Source organism: Sus scrofa, chromosome 13, assembly GCF_000003025.6.
Source record: "Sus scrofa isolate TJ Tabasco breed Duroc chromosome 13, Sscrofa11.1, whole genome shotgun sequence".
Taxonomy (NCBI): Eukaryota; Metazoa; Chordata; class Mammalia; order Artiodactyla; family Suidae; genus Sus; species Sus scrofa.
Window position 1 is genome coordinate 39212969 of NC_010455.5, and position 20848 is coordinate 39233816.

General features: G+C 35.1%; 1 protein-coding gene across 1 annotated transcript in view; it reads right to left on the minus strand.

The window, feature by feature from the left end:
* Positions 1 to 20848, minus strand: part of DNAH12 (dynein axonemal heavy chain 12) — a 247107-nt gene that overhangs the window by 64809 nt on the left and 161450 nt on the right. The window contains exons 49-59 of the mRNA XM_021069807.1: positions 19254 to 19334; positions 18741 to 18917; positions 16147 to 16278; positions 13672 to 13761; positions 12739 to 12879; positions 10270 to 10511; positions 7989 to 8136; positions 7535 to 7680; positions 4481 to 4695; positions 3561 to 3753; positions 2077 to 2269 (exon numbers count right to left, since the gene is read on the minus strand). Coding sequence (XP_020925466.1) covers positions 2077 to 2269; positions 3561 to 3753; positions 4481 to 4695; positions 7535 to 7680; positions 7989 to 8136; positions 10270 to 10511; positions 12739 to 12879; positions 13672 to 13761; positions 16147 to 16278; positions 18741 to 18917; positions 19254 to 19334 — 1758 coding nt within the window. The remainder of the gene's footprint in view (positions 1 to 2076; positions 2270 to 3560; positions 3754 to 4480; positions 4696 to 7534; positions 7681 to 7988; positions 8137 to 10269; positions 10512 to 12738; positions 12880 to 13671; positions 13762 to 16146; positions 16279 to 18740; positions 18918 to 19253; positions 19335 to 20848) is intronic.

Sequence of the window (20848 nt, forward strand, 5' to 3'; positions counted from 1 at the left end):
TCTAACAATCATTGTGAGCACATGTTGCTAAAAAAGGAGAATTTATTACTTGTAAAAATTTCCTGGGCTGTGACATTTATATGTATTATACCTTTCAAGACTCAAAAATACTAAACTTTGATCAAGACAACTTTTGCAGGGAGGGGAGGCTCTGAAACCCATACAATGAGTTCTTAAAGTTGTGTTTGTTTAATCTCATGGGTTGGGATAAAAGGGAAAAGCAGGTTTTAAGACTATGCTCTGAAGATGATTTTTCTTACATTAGGTGGGTGGAATAGAAAGTCACAGCCAGATATAGAGCATGTTTTGGATTGAAATACACAGTAAATTCTAAATTATTTTTGTATTGATCAAAGAGACCCAGTAAGAAAGGCATATGATTTATTAAATTGCTGTCTCTTTATAAAATAATTATTTGAACCAATAGCTACTGATGTCTAATTTCCTCTTTAAGTCTAATAGGAAATAGGCTAATAATTTCTCCCTTTTGAAAAAACAATGTGAAACTGGTTCTCCTCTGATGGACAGTAATTGGAAAGGGAGACATAGAGTATTTCAGCTATGGTGCCCAGATCGGGGGATACCATAGGATATTATTCTAAGAGTACTTTTGGCTCTCCTGAAATGAAAAACACAAAACACAAAACAAAACAAAGTAGTACATTTGATTAAAAAGTGTCATTATTATCACAGGTACTTAAAACTAAACCCATCCCAAGGGGAAAGAGGCCTAGACCTTTCAGAAGTCCACTACCCCAGAAATATGGTGCATGTCTGGGGAGAAAACAGAAGGATGCTGAACAGTCAGTGAAATTTCTATTTAGGTTTCTTTCTCTTTTTAATTACTCCAATATTAAGATGTGTTTAATTCACTGGGTGAGGCAAGGAGGATTGAAAGGTCTGAAAATCAATAAAATTAGCCTATAGAAGTCATTCTGTATTATCATTTAATTGTGTGAACTTGGGCCTTAACTACTTTTTCTAGGCCCTCGTTTTCTCAACTATGAAATGCTAGAGACTAATAGCTATAGCTTCTGTCATCTATAACGTTATAGGATTCTATTAAAAAAAAGATGCAATATAAAAATACCATTGAGAGTAGGAGGGAGTGGGATGGACTGGGAGTTTGGGGTCAGCAGATGTAAACTATTACATTTAGAATGGATAATCAGTGAGGTCCTATTATAGAGCACACAGGGAAATGTATCATCTCTTGGGATACACCATCATATAGCAGAAATTGGCACAACATTGTAAATCAACTATACTTTAATAAAAAATAAAAATGTCTATAACATTTAAAAGTTCAAAGAAAATTTACTAAAGAGAGGTTTTATGCATTTTAAGTATATTCCTAAGATAAATTCTACTTGGTCACAATGCATTATTATTTTTATTATTGCCGAATTTCATTTGTTTATATTTTGTTATTAAAGATTTTTATGTCTATGTTTATAGGTATACTGGTCTATTGGTCTGTCATTCCATTTTCTTAGATGCCTTTGTCAAGTCTTGATATCAGGGTTATGCTGACCTCATAAAATGAATTAAAAAACTTAAAAAAATACATTTGGCTGTGTTAGATGAATCTGCAGTAAGAACATTATTATGTGTGTCTTCCTTCCTTTACATCCATCCTCAATTCTCATAGCTCTCTCCCTGACAAATGACAAGGCAAGGTCAAAAGAACATTCTTAGTTTCTAGAGCCACTTACTGTCCAGTTAACCAGCAATTACCTCCACAATCTTCAGTTCCAACCAAGGACAAAGGTAAGCTAATTCTCAGATATAATTTTTAGGTAAGAGCCAACTAAAATTTGAATGAACCTGACTAGCTTGCCCTACCTATGCAATAATAAAAAATATATCTTTAAGACTTTCATTCCAAATTTATTTCTTTTGTGTATAGATACCATATAGATGACACCAGGTTTTAAACAATTCAAAAGTAAGAGGTATTCTCTTGTGAGTTTAAAATTAGTTTCTACTTTTTAGTATGAATTCTTTTACTTTTCCAGTAAAGGAGTGGGCCAAATTGGAATCTTAAGAAATAAAAAATTTCTAGGATTCTGTCACCTGCTGTTTCTTTGTTATCTCATTGGACATCAATTTAGCAGAGTCTAAGACTTTAATTGCACTTTCATCTTCTAAAATGTTCCCTTCTGAAGATGATAATGTTTCCAAAATTTTTTTCTCTATATCTTTTAGCTGTTTCTTATTAGCTGCAGACTGTAGAATAAGAGCATTTCGTTCCTCTTCTAATTCTGGTCTAAAAAGATTTAAAAAAATTTAGTCTGAGTTTGTAGTATTTTCTCTAAATTCATATCTAAATATTAGATATCACAATTTTGTGGACTTTTAAATAATTGTGTAGACATTTAACATAAACTAAGATGATTAATTTCTTTATCCAACCTAAAGAAAAAAATACTTCCATACAAGTTATAAGTTGAGAAATTCAAGCAAAAAAGCATTAATTATATACATGTAAAATGTGGCAATAACATATACTACAGTAAGTCTAAGAATATGTTAAATTTAACCATATGGCTTAGCTCATTATGGGAGAAAAGGAGTTGGAGAAGAAATTGATAATATGAAAATTCATATCTATTCCTTGACTTAGTCATATTCAGTATCATTTTTATCATCGCTTTTACAATAGAAGACACAGAAACGTGATTCATCATACAACTAGCTCTTCCAGTAAAAGACGAAACTGACACTCAAATCTTAACAAAGATGGAATGAAACTTCAAAATAACATAATTCACCATGTTATAGACTATGTCATGACATGGTTCTATCTCAGATACCGTGCATGTGAGATCAAATGCTGAAAGTAATAAAAGTACCCTGTGGTTACTTATTTTCACTTATAATTTCACTTATAATTAGTCATATAATAGACTACTTGATAGTGTTGTATTAAGCTTCAAGCAGAAACAAAGGTTTCCTTCAGGAGGCAATTCTTTACTAGTAACCCTTCCAGATATCATTATATTTTTTTTCTCATTTAAAAAATAATATGTGCTAGTGATTGGAAAAATAAAGTATTTTTAAATAAAGTATAAGAAAATTATAAGAATTACTCATAATTTTACCACTCTTAAGGATGATGGTATATATGAATATCCACTCATGCATTAACTTTTTAAAACAAAATATTACCCCTACCATATATAGTTTTGTATTCTTCTTTTTCATTCCTAACTTAAGTATTTTCTGATCACATGAGCAACCTGTATATAGTTCTTTAAACACATTTCTGATTTTGTCCATGGCATACATTCCTAGGGATGAAATATTTTGGCTCAAATAAATCAGATATAAGTCAGAAGTCATGGCGTGTCACCTGAATCCTACTATACACACTAACAGGCCAATATAACTTGGTTGGCTTATAACTTATGTATAGAACAGTGTTTTAAAAATTACATAATTTATAACAACAAAATATAAAAATTTACAAAGTCTTGAAATAATTACATAACAAAAGTATTAGTGGCCTACAAGTACTCTTCTCTAGACCATCTGGAAGCATCTAAGAAAATACATACCGTTCCTTTGCAACAACAATACCTAGTAACTGATCTTCAAGTCCTTCTGGAGTTATCATGAAATTGAGCAAAGATACCTTCGTAGCCAGCTCTGGCATGTAGTGTGGATTTCTCAGCTTTGTGGTGATATAAAATTTGAAATCAAAGGAATACTCAATAATGACCTCACCAAGTCTGATGCAATCGATGCCACCTATATTTTGGAAAAAAGTACATTATATGTGAGCCAAAGTTGTTACAGAGCCCTTCCCCTGTGTTAAAGCCCTTCCTAGGTTACAAGCAGAAAGTCATAAAGCCATATTTAAAATAGAATAAAGGTGTGATGAAAGTCACAGACACAGAGGCAAGTAAGCAATTATATAGCATGACTTGTTCATTCAGAGGTAGTATAAGATTATTTTCTCTGGTTATTATGGAGCATTCTAAATCAAGATTCCTTTTGATCCTACTTTCCCTATTAATTTTCAATAACAATTCCAAAATTGGTTGCATATGACTAAAGCTCTTAAAGGTATCACAGATTGACAGAGATAAAATTTTTATAAGCAGAAAGATAAAAGATGGGCAATGTTCACCTAATATTAGCTATGGTCCACATTAACCATTACTGTTCATAATAATGGACTTTGTGTGGTCCTTGGTCACAAAGGAATTTCAGGCTGGCTTCAACTTCTTTATGTTCTCTACTGAACAAGAGTCTAGATAACATTGATTAAAGCAATGAAGGGAAGTCAAGGTATTTATTTTAGAATATCTGGTACTTGTTCCAAATATCCATTCGTGTGTAACAATGACACATAAGTCCTCAGTTATTAACATTATTATTAAAATTATGTAGTGGTTTTCTTGCCTCAAAGATATGACTCAGAGATAACCCAATCATCTTTCAGTTATACTAATGAATATTAATTGCCTTCTACCTTGTTTAAAAGTCTGTCTAAGTAGTAAAGGCTCCAAAGATGGATCCAGTTCTTCACCAACATTTTCTAATAGAAGTGGTGTTCCAAACTGAATACAGTTTTCCAGTGTTCTCATATAGTCTGAATCTGATAGCTTAATAACACTAAGCTGATTTTCTTTTTCAGAATTTTTGATCCACTTATTGGCTTGACCCTGGGGGTCAATCATTAAAGGCCTAGAATATAATAAGAAAAAGTCTGAAGGTAATAAATAGATATTGAGATTTCTTTAAAATTATATAAATTAAATAATAAACATCACCATCTATCTGTGTAAATACAAAGTTTTCACACACACTATCGGGATTAATCTTCAACAAAGTCCTGTGAGGAAAAAGTCTAAAGGAGTTTTACTCTCATTTATTTTCGAAACGAAAAAATCCTATCTAAGGAATACTTTGCCCAAGGTTTCAAGGTTAAAAAAACTAGTTCAAAGTCAGAGGTAGAGACTTGTGAACTTATAAGCTGTGCTCATTCCAATATAATACACTGTCTTTATGGTTATTTTAATACATGTCATCTGTTAACATAATATGAAAAATAATCCTACGTATTTGATAAAAATTTAAAATGAGATGCACTAGCCTATAATAGGTTTCCTTAGGTTATGAGTAGAACCATATATTAAGTTTCCAGGTTTAGTCTAGTTTGATTTATTCAGGATTTTTTCTGTATAAATATGGAAAAAACGTTGTGTTCCAGAACATACGATTTATGGTTTCAGAGAATCAAAATATGATGTGCTTTCCTCCTCCTCAGTGATGGTGCTGACTGTCCTAGGTTCCTTTTGCACTCAGTACAGTGCATTAAGTTATCTTTAAAAAACATTAGCACAGAAAGGTGAGTTTTCATCCCACCCCTCTCAGGCTTTCCCAGATAGTCTCCCTCTGTTTAAAAACCTTCTAGGGATAAAATCCCCTTTCCTTTTGCCTACCAATAAGCTCTTTAATCAACTAGTCTAAAATAGCTCTGAGGCACACTTAATATTCTCTAACGTGATAATCAAAAGAGTGAACATTAGCTACTTTATTGGGTTTTGCTGTTAAGAGGTAGAAAGAGGTGATTAAGCCTCTGTGGTCGCTTGTACTAGTGTCATGAAGGATGATAGTCATAGATGACCATGATGGTCCCAGCTAGCAAGAAGTGAAGTCTGATCTATAAGAATGGAGACTTATCCTTCAAAATTCACCCAATCCATGACTTGTTGACCATCTGGTCCAAAAATAACAGGTGGAAACTGTAACATCATTGAAATGCTACTTTATTAGAAGAGTTAGTTTTCTGCCAGAAAATGACAGGTTGTTTTCTTCAATTTCATACAACTTCGAAAACTGGTTTCCTGAATTTCAATGAAGACTTATAGATATCCCAATAGCATTTTTGAGCTGCAATTTGAAAAATCCAAATGGCTACCAAATGCACAGAAAAGAGTTCCAAAACAGAATTAATAAAGAATTTAATATTCTGTTACAGATAACTTTCCCTGATCTACAAGAGAATACGTTTTTTTGGAATAGCTAAATACACTTTCTCGGATTATAATAAATTTTACTAATTTCCTAGAAGACTTAACCTAAGAATGTTCTCTCTCAAGTAAAAAGTTTGAGTAAACACTCAAAACACATACATTAGTATTTTAGTAAAACACTATTATCAATATAAAGGAGACTTAGATATCCTGAAGTATCTAGTAAGGTTTCCAAAGAATGCTAAAAAAAATTCTAACTCTCAGATGTAAGAGCACCTTGTATCTTTAATAAATCTTATATCCCCAAAGAAGACTGAATTCTCCATTACAGTTTTAAAGGTAGTGAATGTGATATCCTATTCCTATTTCACTTAAGATAGTAAATAAGAAAAAAGATTTAGAAGTTAAATTGCCTGGATTCAAATTCTGATTCCATATATTAGCTCAATTATCTCACGTAATTTCAAATTACTAAATCACTCTGGGGCTCAGTTTTCTCATCTGTAAAATGAAATAATAATAATACCTAACTTAGAGAAATTGTGAGGTTATAAAGCACTTAGAATAGTACCTCATTAATATAAAACTCAGTAGTATCTATCACAGAATGTTTGAGATAAGGTCCTAAGAAAAGACTTTTAAATTAGATGACAATATGATTAAATAACCCTTTATAGCAAAGTATTTCTCAGATGAGAATAATTTCTCAAGTTTTTGAAAGTTATATAAATAAAATGATAACAATAAAAACCATTTGAGAACCTTCATATAGTTTATCATGTTACCAATGATAGCAACTGAAAATGATGTACATAAAATTGCATAAATTATCAAATCATAGTATTATGAAAGTGGGCATAAATACCTAGCTAAAATAAATGCAGTGAATAGCCAAAAACTGGAAACCAGGTGTCCATCAATAGGAAAATGTACAAACAGTGATATAGTCGTATAATAGAAATACTCAACAACAAAAATTAGTCAAACTATGCTGTATGGAAAAAGCCTTTGTTAAAGAGCACATACAGTATGGTTCTATTTATACGAAGTTCTAGAATAGGCAAAACTAACCTGCGATGGAAAAATAATCAGAATAATAATTTCCTATGGTGGGGTGAGGGAGGGGATTTATGGGAATGGACACAGAGAATTTCCTGGGTATTAATAATGTTTTATATTTTGGTAGAGATTTGGTTGCACAAGTGCATACTTTTGTTAGAACTTATTGATGGTATACTTAAGTTCTGTACATTTCATTGTATGTAAATCTTACCTCAAAAGAAAAAAGTAAACAGGTATTGAACTTTGCTTAATCACAAGCATGCTGAAGTATTTGTGAGAAAGTATATCCATTTCTGCAACTTATGTTGGAATGCATAAAAAAGGATGAGTTGGTGGATAGATAGATAAATAGGAATAATAAAATGTTAACTGCAGGATCTAGGAGATAGCTGTAAGGGTGCTTACTCTAAAATCCTTTCAACTTTTCCATATATTTGAAAACTTTCAAATAAAGTAATTGAAAAATAAATATTTTATGTTCTTACCAACGCCTGGAGTTATTAACAATCACTCCATTGTCTATGGAGAAAGTATCTGTTGGCAATCCAGCAATATTCCAAGCTCTAATTTTTACTGGATCACCCAGGGTCTTACTCAAGGAGAACTCTTGTGAACATGGGATTTTTTTCTCCTGTAAGAAATAAACAAATTTCTTTTGATGTTTTCTTTTACCTTGTTAATTGAAATATTTTAAAAATTAAAATATGGATTTAATTGTCATTATATATTTTTTAAGAATTCTAAAGGACAGAAAGGAAACTGAATTGAAAGTTGGACTATGGAAGTATTTTCCTGATCAAACAAGAAGAAAAAAAGAAAAACCCCATATTTTCAGTAATTTCTCCCCTTCTTTGTTTTTATTATCAACTTTTCCCCCCAAATACCCCAACACATACTTTAAATGTTTAAAAAGAAATTTTTGAAACATAAAACCATTACCTTGCACAAGGTGCTCCAATCTTCTGTACATGTTTGTCGGAAGTCAGAGGTGAAAGCACCAAGGTAGGCTATTACTCCTGCTGATACTAGGACATCGCCAGTCAAATTTTCATATACTGTCTGAAGGTCATCTGCAGCTTGAGCCCATCTGTGAAATCAATCAAAGGCAAAATAGCCTCACCATAGAGAATGACTAAAGATAGTACGTGAAAGGGCAAGGGGCTTCTACTTCAAATTCAATAACGAAAAGCCATGAAATGCTGAGCATTTGTTTATCTGCAAAATGAGGAAGTTGGGCCCTTTCTAGTTCTAACATGTTATAATAATATCTGTGTTAAACATATGATAATCCACCTTTCATCATTAGAATATTAGGCATTTCTTACAGAACTTGTTCCCTCAGAATAAGCAAGAACAAAAACTAAAAAACACCAGCATTTAGTCTAATAATTTTATTCAGGATGATTTGGTCTAAATGTTCTGCTATTTGTTTCAATATTTATTGTTAGTCAGAAAAACATGGGAATATTTACAATTTGTTGCCAATAAATTACAATTAAGTTGTATGGTACCTGACATACTATTGTTTGTTTGTTTGTTTTTTGTCTTTTGGCCATTTCTTGGGCCACTGCCGCAGCATATATATAGAGGTTCCCAGGCTAGGAGTCGAATCGGAGCTGTAGCTGCCAGCCTACACCAGAGCCACAGCAACGTGGGATCCGAGCTGCATCTGCGACCTACACCACAGCTTATGGCAATGCTGGGTCCTTAACCCACTGAACAAGGTCAGGGACCGAACCCGCAACCTCATGGTTCCTAGTCGGATTCATTAACCACTGAGCCACAGTGGGAACTCCCTGACATACTATTGTTAAAGTTGATTTTCTTTTTTCATTTACTGAACCTTTACAATTAAACAGTGCATTCTAGAGTTCCTCCTGTGGTGTAGTGGGTTAAGAATTCTACTGCAGGAGTTCGGATCCTGTGTTGCTGTGGCTCTGGCGTAGGCCAGTGGCTACAGCTCCGATTGGACCCCTAGCCTGGGACCCTCCATATGCTGCGGGAGCGGCCCAAGAAATAGCAAAAAGACAAAAAGACAAAAAAAAAAAAAAAAAAAAAAAAAAAAGAATTCTACTACAGTGGTCAGGTTGCTGTGGAGGCAGGAGTTCGATCCCTGGCCCAGTGCAGTTAGTTAAAAGGATCCAGTGTTTGTTGCCTCAGCTGTGGCTCAGGTTGCAGCTCCAGTTCACAGCACAGCTCTGAATCAGATTCAGTCCCTGGCCTGGGAACTTCCATATGCCATGGGTATGGCCATAAAAAAGAAAAACAAAAATTAAAAATAAAGTTAGCATGTATAATTTTTTTAAAAAGTGCATTCCAAAACCATCTAATCTGTGCTTGTCAAAAGCATGTTAACCTTTATCATGTTATTCACTCAACAAATACAATTAATCAAATAGTTGGCCAGTATAAATAGATTAGAATAAAGCTAAATGGCTTTGTTATATCAAACCAGTTTTTTTGAAATAAATTTAACAAAATTAGCCACTAGTCCCTCCCAAATATTTTATCATGAAAAATTTAACATACATAAAGTTGGAAATATTTGCACAACGATCACCACATACTCACCACTTAGACTAAAAATTAGCATTTGCCTTATTTGCTTCTTTCTCTCTTTTTTTTAAACATTTGAAAGCAAGCTGTGAATACAATCCTTAATACTAATACAATCCTTAATACTAATATTCTGTTAAGGGAAGCCAAGTCAGGTGCTTTATAGAAAGTTACACACTTTTTAAAATGGTTAACCAGCCATTTAAAAATCAGTAATCAGTTCCCATTGTGGCTCAGTGGGTTAAAAAACTCAACTAGAATCCATCAGGATGCAGGTTTGATCTCTGGCCTTGCTCAGTGGGTTAGGTTGCAGATGAAGCTCAGACCTGGCATTGCCGCAGCTATGATACAGGTTGGCAGCTGCACCTCTGATTCAACCCCTATCCTGGGAACTTCCATATACTGTAGGTTTGGCCCTAAAAAAAAAAAATGAAAAAAATCAGTAACCATATGAACATCCAAAGAAAGTCACATATTCACACCTGACATTTTAAAATATTGTTAAATGAACAGAAATATGGAATTTCCTTGTGGCTCAGTGAGTTAAGGATCTGGTGTTGTCACTGCTAGGGTTGTTGCTGTGGAGCATGTTCAATCCCTGGCCTTGGATCCAGGTGCTGCGGGTGCAGCCAAAAAGAAAAAAAAAAGTAAGTAGAAATCTGACCTTGATTTTTCTCCCCCTAGTCCTCCAATTAGTTTTGAGGCTCTTTCAAGTTTCTTAGCACAGAGTTCCACTTGGTCTTCTAAACGAGCCTTTTCCTCAGTTTTCTCAAGAAATATTCTTTGTAAATTTTCTAAATGATGTTCTACTGCTGTCAGCTCTTCTCTCTTCTGATTCAAAAGCTCCATTGTCTCAGCAAGGGACTTCTGAGCTTCTGTTAAGCGAGCTTTCTTAGGAGCCACTACCTGTTTGGGAACAATATAGGCAGCTATATAATGTGTCCTATGTAAAACTGACAATCTACAATAATCCTGTATAGATATTATAAATTGTAAATGTTTATGATTATAAACACATTTACCACCTATAATAACAAATTATACATATTTTAAATTCCTTAAGTTTTATGTCATATATTTATTTATTTATTTTCGGTTTTCTTGGGCCGCTCCCGTGGCACACGGAGGTTCCCAGGCTAGGGGTTGAATCGGAGCTGTAGCCACCGGCCTACACCAGAGCCACAGCAACGCGGGATCCGAGCCGCGTCTGCAACCTACACCACAGCTCACGGCAACGCCGGATCCTTAACCCACTAAGCAAGGGCAGGGATCGAACCCCCAACCTCATGGTTCCTAGTCGGATTTGTTAACCACTGTGCCATGATGGGAACTCCCTATGTCATATATTTATAAGCAAAGTAAAATACTATGTCATAAAATTATTCTAGACTAGTAAAACTGTCATCTATATAATAGGTAAATTGTTCTGGACCAACAAAATGTCACAGTATTTGGCAAATATGGCATAATGTGTACAAAATATCTCAAAATAACAAAGAGTTGCCATTCAACAGTTGCTTAAAACAGAAAAACATGTACCAGGAATTACAAATGCTTAAGATACATGAAATACATTTTTTTTTGCATTTCCAGGTCTTTGATTTTTCTTCCCAGTCAGCCGAAGCATATATTTATTTGCCTTGGGGGGATTAAGACAGTAACACCAGTAATACAAAGAGAAATTAAGCCTTGGTGTTCAGTTTCACTATCAAAACTGAATTTTCCTCAGCTAATCTTAAGAAGTAACACTTGTTGAGAGAAAAGAGATTTTCTAAAGTTCTTACTTCATAATGCTCATTACTATATCAAAAAGGGGTTGGCCAATTTGATCACTGAGTGTATTATAAGTCATTGGTAAAAGGAAATTATAAGAGGACCAAAGAGAGCATATGTCCACTCGAAAGAAGGGGGACTTGAGTCTTCTGGTACATTGCTATGAATAAGCAGAAGGTTAAGGGGAAGGAGTGAGGTGAGGTATCAGATACCTAATGACCTGCTTTCTTTCCTCTGAGATGAAAGCCTGAGGGGAGAATGTTAAATTAAATAGATAGAAATTAGGAAGCTCCACTTCCTACTTTTGACTTTGGAGGAGACCTTGCTGATACTTTCCTTCAACCTTTCCCTTACAACATGGGACAGCTGCATCAGAGTTAAAATAGTAGTAGAGTGGAGGTGTAGAGTGGGAAGTTAGGAAAATGCCAGACTACCTTGAATTCTCTGCTTAACAGAAAGGACTCAGAAGATTCCACTTGTCTTGTGGGACATGTGAAAATTAGCTGAGTTGAGAGCTCACATATCTGCTGAGATTACTACAGGGAGGACAAGATGGTCTAATGGAAGAATATCCAGATAAAATTAATTTTATTCCATTAACAAGTATATACAGGTCTACAGCCCTGAAATTAACAAAGTCCTTTCCTCTCTAACAGGAACATATGCCTTATTAGGACTATATTCTTGTTAAATCCTGTACCCTAGATTCATCCATACTCTAAAGCTGTTCTAAACGCATGGCATTTTAATTTATATTTCCCATTGGCATTTTAATTTATATTTCCTACTTCCCTCGGCAGAATTCTGCAAGTTACAGAGGGCAAGGCCAGAGTTTCCTTGTCCTTTACTAGTCAAATCTACAAAATGCTCTTAACTGTTCTTTGCTCTCTCAGGAATCTGGCCCCAGTGGGTACTCCATAAAAGATTCCCTATCACTGCATGCTGTGGCTTGATTCCATGCTTTGCCTCTTAACCCTACTGGAATTTCTTACTTCTGACCTTTGAATCAAGATTTTAATCTGCCACTTTGCCCTTGATGTTTAGGATTTTTCCTTGCTTCTGCTGTCCCCTCATAAAATTTAATTCTCTTATGCTCCAGGTCCCTGTAGCCATAAGGAAGTCTGGCCAATTTCAACAATTATCCCTGCTCTCACTTATGCTGGCCCCAACCTGCTTATGTCATATGTAGGTATTCTCTTCATCTACTAGATACTCAGTCAATGTCTGATAAATATGCTGCAGCAGTACAAATTCTCTGTGTTATCCACTATTAGAAACTTCTTAACTAGTAAATATATGCATAGATTTTAATTTCTGAGAATATTTCAATAGAAAATAGATGTGCTGATCCTCAAAATACCTTTGCAACTCTGTCATACACTTCCATAGCCATGATCCACTTACACAGACCCTCGGCTGCAGAGGAAGCTTTAGCAACCTTAGGGGGATCAAATTCAGGGTTTGTTAAGTATTCACCACGAATCTTCTGCATAACAGTCACCTATACAACAAAGACATAGACCTTAAAATTTCAACACATATTACACAATCATAAGATGAAAAAATAATCACACATAGTAAAAAATTATACCAAAAAAAGATTACGTTGTCTTTAAAAACCAAAGTCAGTACTTCACAATATTTTTTTTTTCTTTTGTTGCTGCACCCACAGCACGCAGAAATTCCCAGGCCAGGGACTGAACCCACGCCACAGCAGTGACCCAAGCAGTGACAACACTGAGTCCTTAACCCACTGAGCCACAAGAGAGCTCCAACTTCATGGTGTTTTAAAAATAAGCATAATTGTAGCAGATAAACAAGTCATATTTGTGAGCAAAATATGCAAATTTATTACAGATAGTGAGGCAAGATATTCCAAAAAAAATTAAAGGACTTTGCGTTGGGAAAACATATAGAAACAAGGAAAAAGAACAATTAAACATAAATAAAAGTTTGGATGGAAAACACACTATACTTTTTAGCTCACTTAAATTTGTTTATCTGATTTACTAAGAAATAAACTATTATAATAAGACACTTAGACTCTTCCATATCAATAATACAGTAAAACAGTTATTTATTAAGTGAGTTTCAATGGTCTGAAAGAGAGGTGGTTTCACGCATTATGAGAACTCATCATATAGTCATTAACAAATATAATATTCCTTTATTTATTATTTTAATCCTAAGGACGGACAATCTTATGTTTTATATAACATTGCAAAATGTTAAAGATTTTATACATCAGCAAAATTACACTTATATGTAAGTGAAAAAATGCAATGAAACTCACTGGAATGTTATCCTTGTCATATTCTCTCAAATCTCTTAAGAAATTCATATCTCCCAGGAGTTTTTTGCTAGGTCCCCAGTAATCTAATATCTATAAATAAAATTTATAGAAACTTATTAAGTGTACAATTAAAAATGCTTGATATATAACTTTTATTCTTGAGGTTTAAGATGTATTAATTTGGAAAACTATACACCATACTTTCAAAATATCAACTTGCATTTCCTAGGAAATGAAATAAGGAGACTCCTCTCCCTGAGGACATGTTAAGCATATCAAATACTTAAAATACGTACATGAACTTACCTATTGAATTTCTAATTAAAAGTTAAACACTGAAAAGCAAAAGATATGATTATTTATCTTTAGAAAACTTAAGAAAAGCAGCTGGCCTAAATATCATCACAATTTCAAATTAGGAAATATGTTTTTATTATTTCAACTTTTTTTGGCCACACCCAAGGCATATGGAAATTCCTGGGCCAGGGTTGAACCAGTGTACTGACAACACCGGATCCTGAACCTTCTGCATCACAAGGGAACTTTTTTTTGCTTTTTAGGGCTGGACCTGAGTCATATGGAAGTTCCCAGGCTAGGGGCTGAATCACAGCTGCAGCTGACAGCCTATGTCACAGTCATAGCACAGCCACAGTTGGGTGACCTACACCACAGCTCACAGCAGCACCATAGCTCACAGCAAGATTGAATGAGGCCAGGGATGGATCCCACATCCTCATGGATACTAGTCGGGTTTGTTACCTGCTGGACAGGTACTCCCTACAAGGGGAATTTTTTTTTTTTTTTTTTTTTAGGGCTCTGCCTGCAGCATATGGAAGTCCAGACTAGAGGTCTTCCCTACAGCCACAGCTGCCAGCCTATGCCAGGGCCACAGCAAGGCAGGATCCGAGCCATATCAGTGACCTATGCCACAGCTCATGGCAATGCCAGATCCTGACCCACTGAGCAAGGCCATGGATAGAAACTGCTTCCTCATGGATACAAGTTGGATTCGTTTCCACTATGCCACAGTGGGAACTCTGGGTACTTCTTATTTCAACTTTTATTTTCCTTTATTCTCAACTTTCAAACCAGAAAAGTAGAACTATGGACTGAAAAATGTTGTGTCCTCCTCGCAAATTCCCATGCTAAAACCTAATTCCCAATGTGAAGGTATTTGGAGATACTTTGACAAGTGATTAGGTTATGAATGGTTTTGGCGCCCTTATAAAATGGACTTCAGAGAGCTCCCTCCCCCTTTCACCACGTGAGGACACAGCAAACAGATGGTAGTCTATAAACCAGGAAGTGAACCTTCATCAGACCTGAATCTACTATACTGTGATATTGGACCTTTCAGCCTCCAGAAGTGTGAGAAATAAATTTTTGTTGTTTATAAGCCACCCCAATCTATGGTAATTTGTTATAGTAGCCCAAATGGACCAAGACAGGTAACAAACATATTTTATTATTGGCAACCTCCTTGCCTACCTAGATTCTCCAAGTAAAATAAAGAGAAAGCAGAAAGACAAAGATTACACATAGTAAGTGCCAGTTATAAGGCACATGGTACTAACGCCAATAAAAGATGTTAAATAACTATCTGAGCATTCTTTTTCTTATTTTCAGAAGTCTGATTGGGATGTGTGTGGGGTGTGTGTGTGTGTGTGTAAATGAGTGTAAGTTGACAAAGAGCCTATTTATTTTATCTTTATTATCTCAACGAAGGATAGATTGGACCCAAAAAATCATAATTCCTCAGTCCAGGAATTCAAACCTAGGTATTATAATAACTTGAAAAGAAAAAAGAACTAAAAAGAAAATGAGCCTATAAATTTAATCTAGGATAGATGCTATGCCTTCCTTTTTAAGGGATATAGCTCTAAATAATAATCGTAATAACAGCTAACATTTTTTATGAGTGTACTGTTTGTAAGGCCGCATACATAAGAGCTTTATATATATTAACTAATCTAATCCTCACATTAACTTTATGAGGCAGGTATTATGACAATCCTCCTTTTGCTGAATTCCACAGAGGTTAAGTACTTTCCCCAGGGTTACACTGCTGATGGGTCAGGATTTCTGAATATAGACATTCTGGCTCCAGAGCATATACTTTTAACAGCTTTACTGTGCTTTACTGTTCTGTAAGCAGAATTTTTTGAATGCTCCAAAACAACACCTGTATAACCATATTACATTCTTAAGAATCTTAGCTAGAAAAGCACAAGTATCTCATTCTTCCAAACACACCCCATGATAGTGGGGAATCCTGCATAGACAGAAGAGGAAATGGAAGCAATCTGAACTACATTTTTTCTGATGCTACACTGCCTTAGCTTTATCCTGGAATACATATAAGCTGGAAAAGAATGTGTCTTACCTGGACTGGGCACTGTTGATATTTAATTTGATAATAATTGCTGTAAAGTGTTATGTTCATGAATATGATATAAATCTGTGTCTAGTTATTACCTTGCCTCCAGTTCCTGAAGGATCAGAAATTTTTTCTGGCTTTATATCTTTCATGACACAAACAGCAGCCATAACTAGTTTAACACCAGATGGAGGATTCTTCATTGACTTCACAATTGTAATGTCAGCTGGCTAAATCAAAAGAAAAGAGAATATACCTTCAGAATAGTTTTTGGTTTTTTTGGTCCATGCCCACAGTAAAAATTCCTGGGCCAGGGTCAAAACCCACACCACAGCAGTGACCCAAGGTGTTGCAGTGACAATGCCAGGTCCTTAACCCACTGCGCCAAGGGGTTATTTATTTTTAAATAATGAGGGTTTATTTTTAAATAACAAGAGTTTAAAACATAATGTTGAAGAATAATAAAGGCATTAATTTTCATTTGAAATTGTAGCTGTTTTTTCTATGCATGGTTATGAAAAAATTAACAAAAGAGTAGTTCCCACTGTGGCGCAACGGGATTGATGGCATCTTGGGAGCACTGGGACATAGGTTTGACCCCTGGCCAGCATGGTGGATTAAGAATCTGGTGTTGCCACAGCTGTGGCTTAAGTCACAACTGTGGCTCAGATCTGATCCCTGGCCCAGGAACTCCACATGCCATGGGGGGCCAAAAAAGAAAAAAAAAATTCACAAAAGAGAATTTAAGCATAGATTAAGACCAGTGGTTCTCAAGTATTTGAGAATTCATAGATTCTTAGGAGAATATGATGACAGCTATGAATCTTCCAGAGAAAATATTTTCTCACATATACACAAAGTTTTTACACATACTAAGGCCATTCCTGTAACCCAAGCTGAGAACCCTAATTTAGAATAAGACTTAATCCTTTATTTGATTGCATATAATACTAGTTTTACTCCCCCCAAATGAAAGAAGAGTTAGGTACCAAGTCCGAATTTATTTTCTGAAAAGGCATATATTGTTATAACAGATACAACAAATTCCCTTACTTATCCACTCCATATCCTTCTTACTTCCCTTGCAATCGTTGGAAAGTTAACAATAATATATCTTAGTTTCATATACCGTTAGAGTTGTAGGAAGTCATCAGGTTCCACCATGAGACCACTCAGGTGATACTAAAATTCAGAATGAATAAGTGGGGAGATGTGTAGGTGATGAGGCATCTGTTTTGTTGATGTGGGTTATGGTGGGGGCAGTATGGCTTTGTACAAAGGTTCTGCAGGCTTCCAGCTCAGAGGGATCATTCCTCTGGTAGACAATTTCCTCAACTTGGCTTTGTGAGTCATTTCAGGAATTCTGTAATTCATTTATAAAATTCTCTAAAGCATTTTTGTATGCTAACACTAAAAAAATCAATTATCTTCTCTGAAACTGAATCTTAACTATTTTGATACAATATTTGATACCAGGAAGGGTACAAACAACTAAAAGGGAAACCTGATACCCATGTCCTGAACTGGTGGGGTTTAAAGGCATCAAGAATCAAGAATCCTGTGAGTATCAGAGGATGTAGTGCTGAAAGTTTATGATACACAGTGATAAAGTTACCTACATTTGTGCTCATGGTCATCTGGAATGGAATGGCTATTAAAAACAAACTCTGTCAGAATAATTGGCTGCTGTGATAAACATCTAAGAAGAGAATGAAGAAAGATCACTGAGTAGCATGTGGGTTTTAACTGTGCCAGAGAACAGACATGAGAAAATAATAAGCTCAGAATTTAAAATTCCTGGTTCACAGTACAGTGAGAGCACTAGGAAGTTTCTATAAATGCCCTAAAACAATCTTATGTTCTAGGAAGTTTCTATAAATGCTCTAAAACAATCTTATGTTTTCAATTACAAGGCTGATGTAACTGAAAAACAGATACAGTTTGATCCTGTAAGATGCTGAATTACCCACAGGTTGAACTCACCATCTTGTCAGGTATCTTACCTGAAAGTTAGGCCATTGATTACAAAAAAAAGGCAAAGAATGGGGTCTGAATATCTCGAACTTCCATACTACACTGGGCCTCCCTAGTCAACAAAAGCTGGTCTCTACTTTAGATGGTAAAGTTCTTTTAGTTTCGCCTAGAGACACTGTAAAAAAGTCACACACAACACAATGTAATGCAGATAGGTGCCGCTTACATCTGTATTGGAAATGATCTTTAGGTTTTTCTGTACATGCACACCCAAAAGGGTACAGAAAGGTGGCTCCACACCCTAACGCATGTCTCCTGGTCTATGTACAAAACTACTCTGGCCTCTTAGAGATTGTTCCATTTCCACTGAAATACCCTGAATGAAAATTATAAATAATATACAAAAATCAAAAATATAAAACTACAGTATATCAAAGAGGAATTGTAAGAGTAAAGTTTTGGAAGTTCTCTTGTGGCACAGCAGGTTAAGAATGAGCATTGCTGCAGCTGTGGCACAGGTCACAGTGTGGGTTTGATCCCTGGCCTGGGAATATGTTCTAAATGGAGCAAAATAAATAAATAAATAACAATAAAGTTTCATTTGACTGGAAAAAAACAATATAACACCACCCACTGAAAGTGAACTATACCAAGTTAACCAAATACCTGTATACAGTTTTACTTTGTTGATGAAACACAAGCTAATTCAAACACTTGCCTTGAGTGTATCCAGTGCAGACAGAGCTGCTTCCAAGGCTGGAATTGCCTCAGCTAGATCACTTTCACACTCATTTTTCAGAGCCTGGGCTTCTTCAGCCTTTCCACTGGCTATCTCTTCATCAAATTTCACAAACTTTCTTTTTGCTTCCACTTGTGCAGACTCTATCTCAATAACCTTAAGAAAAGAAGGAAAGAAAATAAATACATGTCCTTAAATATCATATTGCCTTCTCTATCCTAGAGACAAAATAATATTTGAAAATGAGGGAATGGCAACATATCATTTTGAAGGATAAAATGAGGAGAAATGTAAATATATGTAAACTAATTTGGTAATGGGCTTCCCACCTCTTTTCAAAAACAGCACAAACCACATGGAACCCAATGAGTCAAGTGAAATGGGTAACATCCCTAAGATTTAGCAGCAAAATATGAAGACCTATTTTTAAGACTAATTTTATATATTTCAATTGTCTTCTGACATCAATTTTAAAAATTCAGGATACTCTACCTGCATCATATGTGCATTTTCAACTTTAGCTTCCTCCAATTTGGGTTGTAATTGAACAAGCTCCATTTTCATTTCACCAACCTAAATAGATAGTATATCATTAGTTTTTCTAACTATGATAGCTACAGAAGCCAAACACAGAAAATTGAAACTTAAATGTGTCAAAAGGTATTGGGGCCAGAAAAGCTTAATTTTTTTCTTCCAGTTCTTCTAGTTTTTCTTCCAGTCCTTTACACCATGAGAGTGTGGCCAGTTTTCTTCACAAAAGACTTTATCCTCCTTGAGAAAGAACCCAAATAAACAAAATTATAAATGAAAAAGGAGAAATCACAATGGATACAGCAGAAATACAAGAAACCATAAGAGAATACTATCAACAACTATATGCCAACAAATTTGACAATCTGGAAGAAATGGACAACTTTCTAGAATCTTACAGCCTGCCAAAACTGAATCAAGAAGAAACAGACCAACTGAACAAACTGATCACTAGAAATGAAATTGAAGAGGTCATAAAAACACTTCCTACAAATAAAAGTTCAGGACAAGATGGCTTCACAGGTGAATTATACCAAACATATAAAGAGGAACTGGTGCCCATCCTCCTTAAACTCTTTCAAAAGGTTGAAGAAGAAGGAATACTCCCAAAGTCATTCTATGATGCCACCATCACCCTAATTCCAAAACCAGACAAAGATAACACCAAAAAAAATTCTCAACAAAATTTTAGCCAACCGAATCCAACAACATATCAAAAAGATCGTACACCATGACCAGGTGGGGTTCATCCCAGGTTCACAAGGATGATTCAACATACACAAATCAATCAACGTCATATACCACATTAACAAAAGAAAAGTCAAAAACCAGATGATCATCTCAATAGACGCAGAAAAAGCATCTGACAAAGTCCAACATCCATTCATGGTCAAGACCCTCGCCAAAGTGGGTATAGAGGGAACATTACTGAACATAACCAAAGCCATTTATGATAAACCCACAGCAAATATGATACTCAATGGGGAAAAACTGAAAGCCTTCTCACTCAAACCAGGAACAAGATAGGGATGCCCACTCCCACCACTGCTCTTCAACATAGTTTTGGAAGTCCTAGCCACAGCAATTAGACAAACAAAAGAAATAAAAGGCATCCATATAGGAAGAGAAGAGATCAAACTGTCACTGTATGCAGATGACATGATACTATACATAGAAAACCCTAAGGACTCAACCCCAAAACTACTTGAACTGATTAACAAATTCAGCAAAGTAGCAGGATATAAGATTAACATTCAGAACTCAGTCGCATTTCTGTATACCAGCAATGAAATATTAGAAAAGGAATACAAAAATACGATACCTTTTAAAATTGCACCTCACAAAATCAAATACCTCGGAATACACCTGACCAAGGAGGTAAAGGACCTATATGCTGAGAACTATAAAACTTTAATCAAAGAAATCAAAGAAGATATAAAGAAATGGAAAGATACTCCATGTTCATGGATTGGAAACATCAATATTGTAAAAATGGCCATACTACCCAAAGCAATCTACAGAGTCAATGCAATCCCTATCAAATTACCCAGGACATT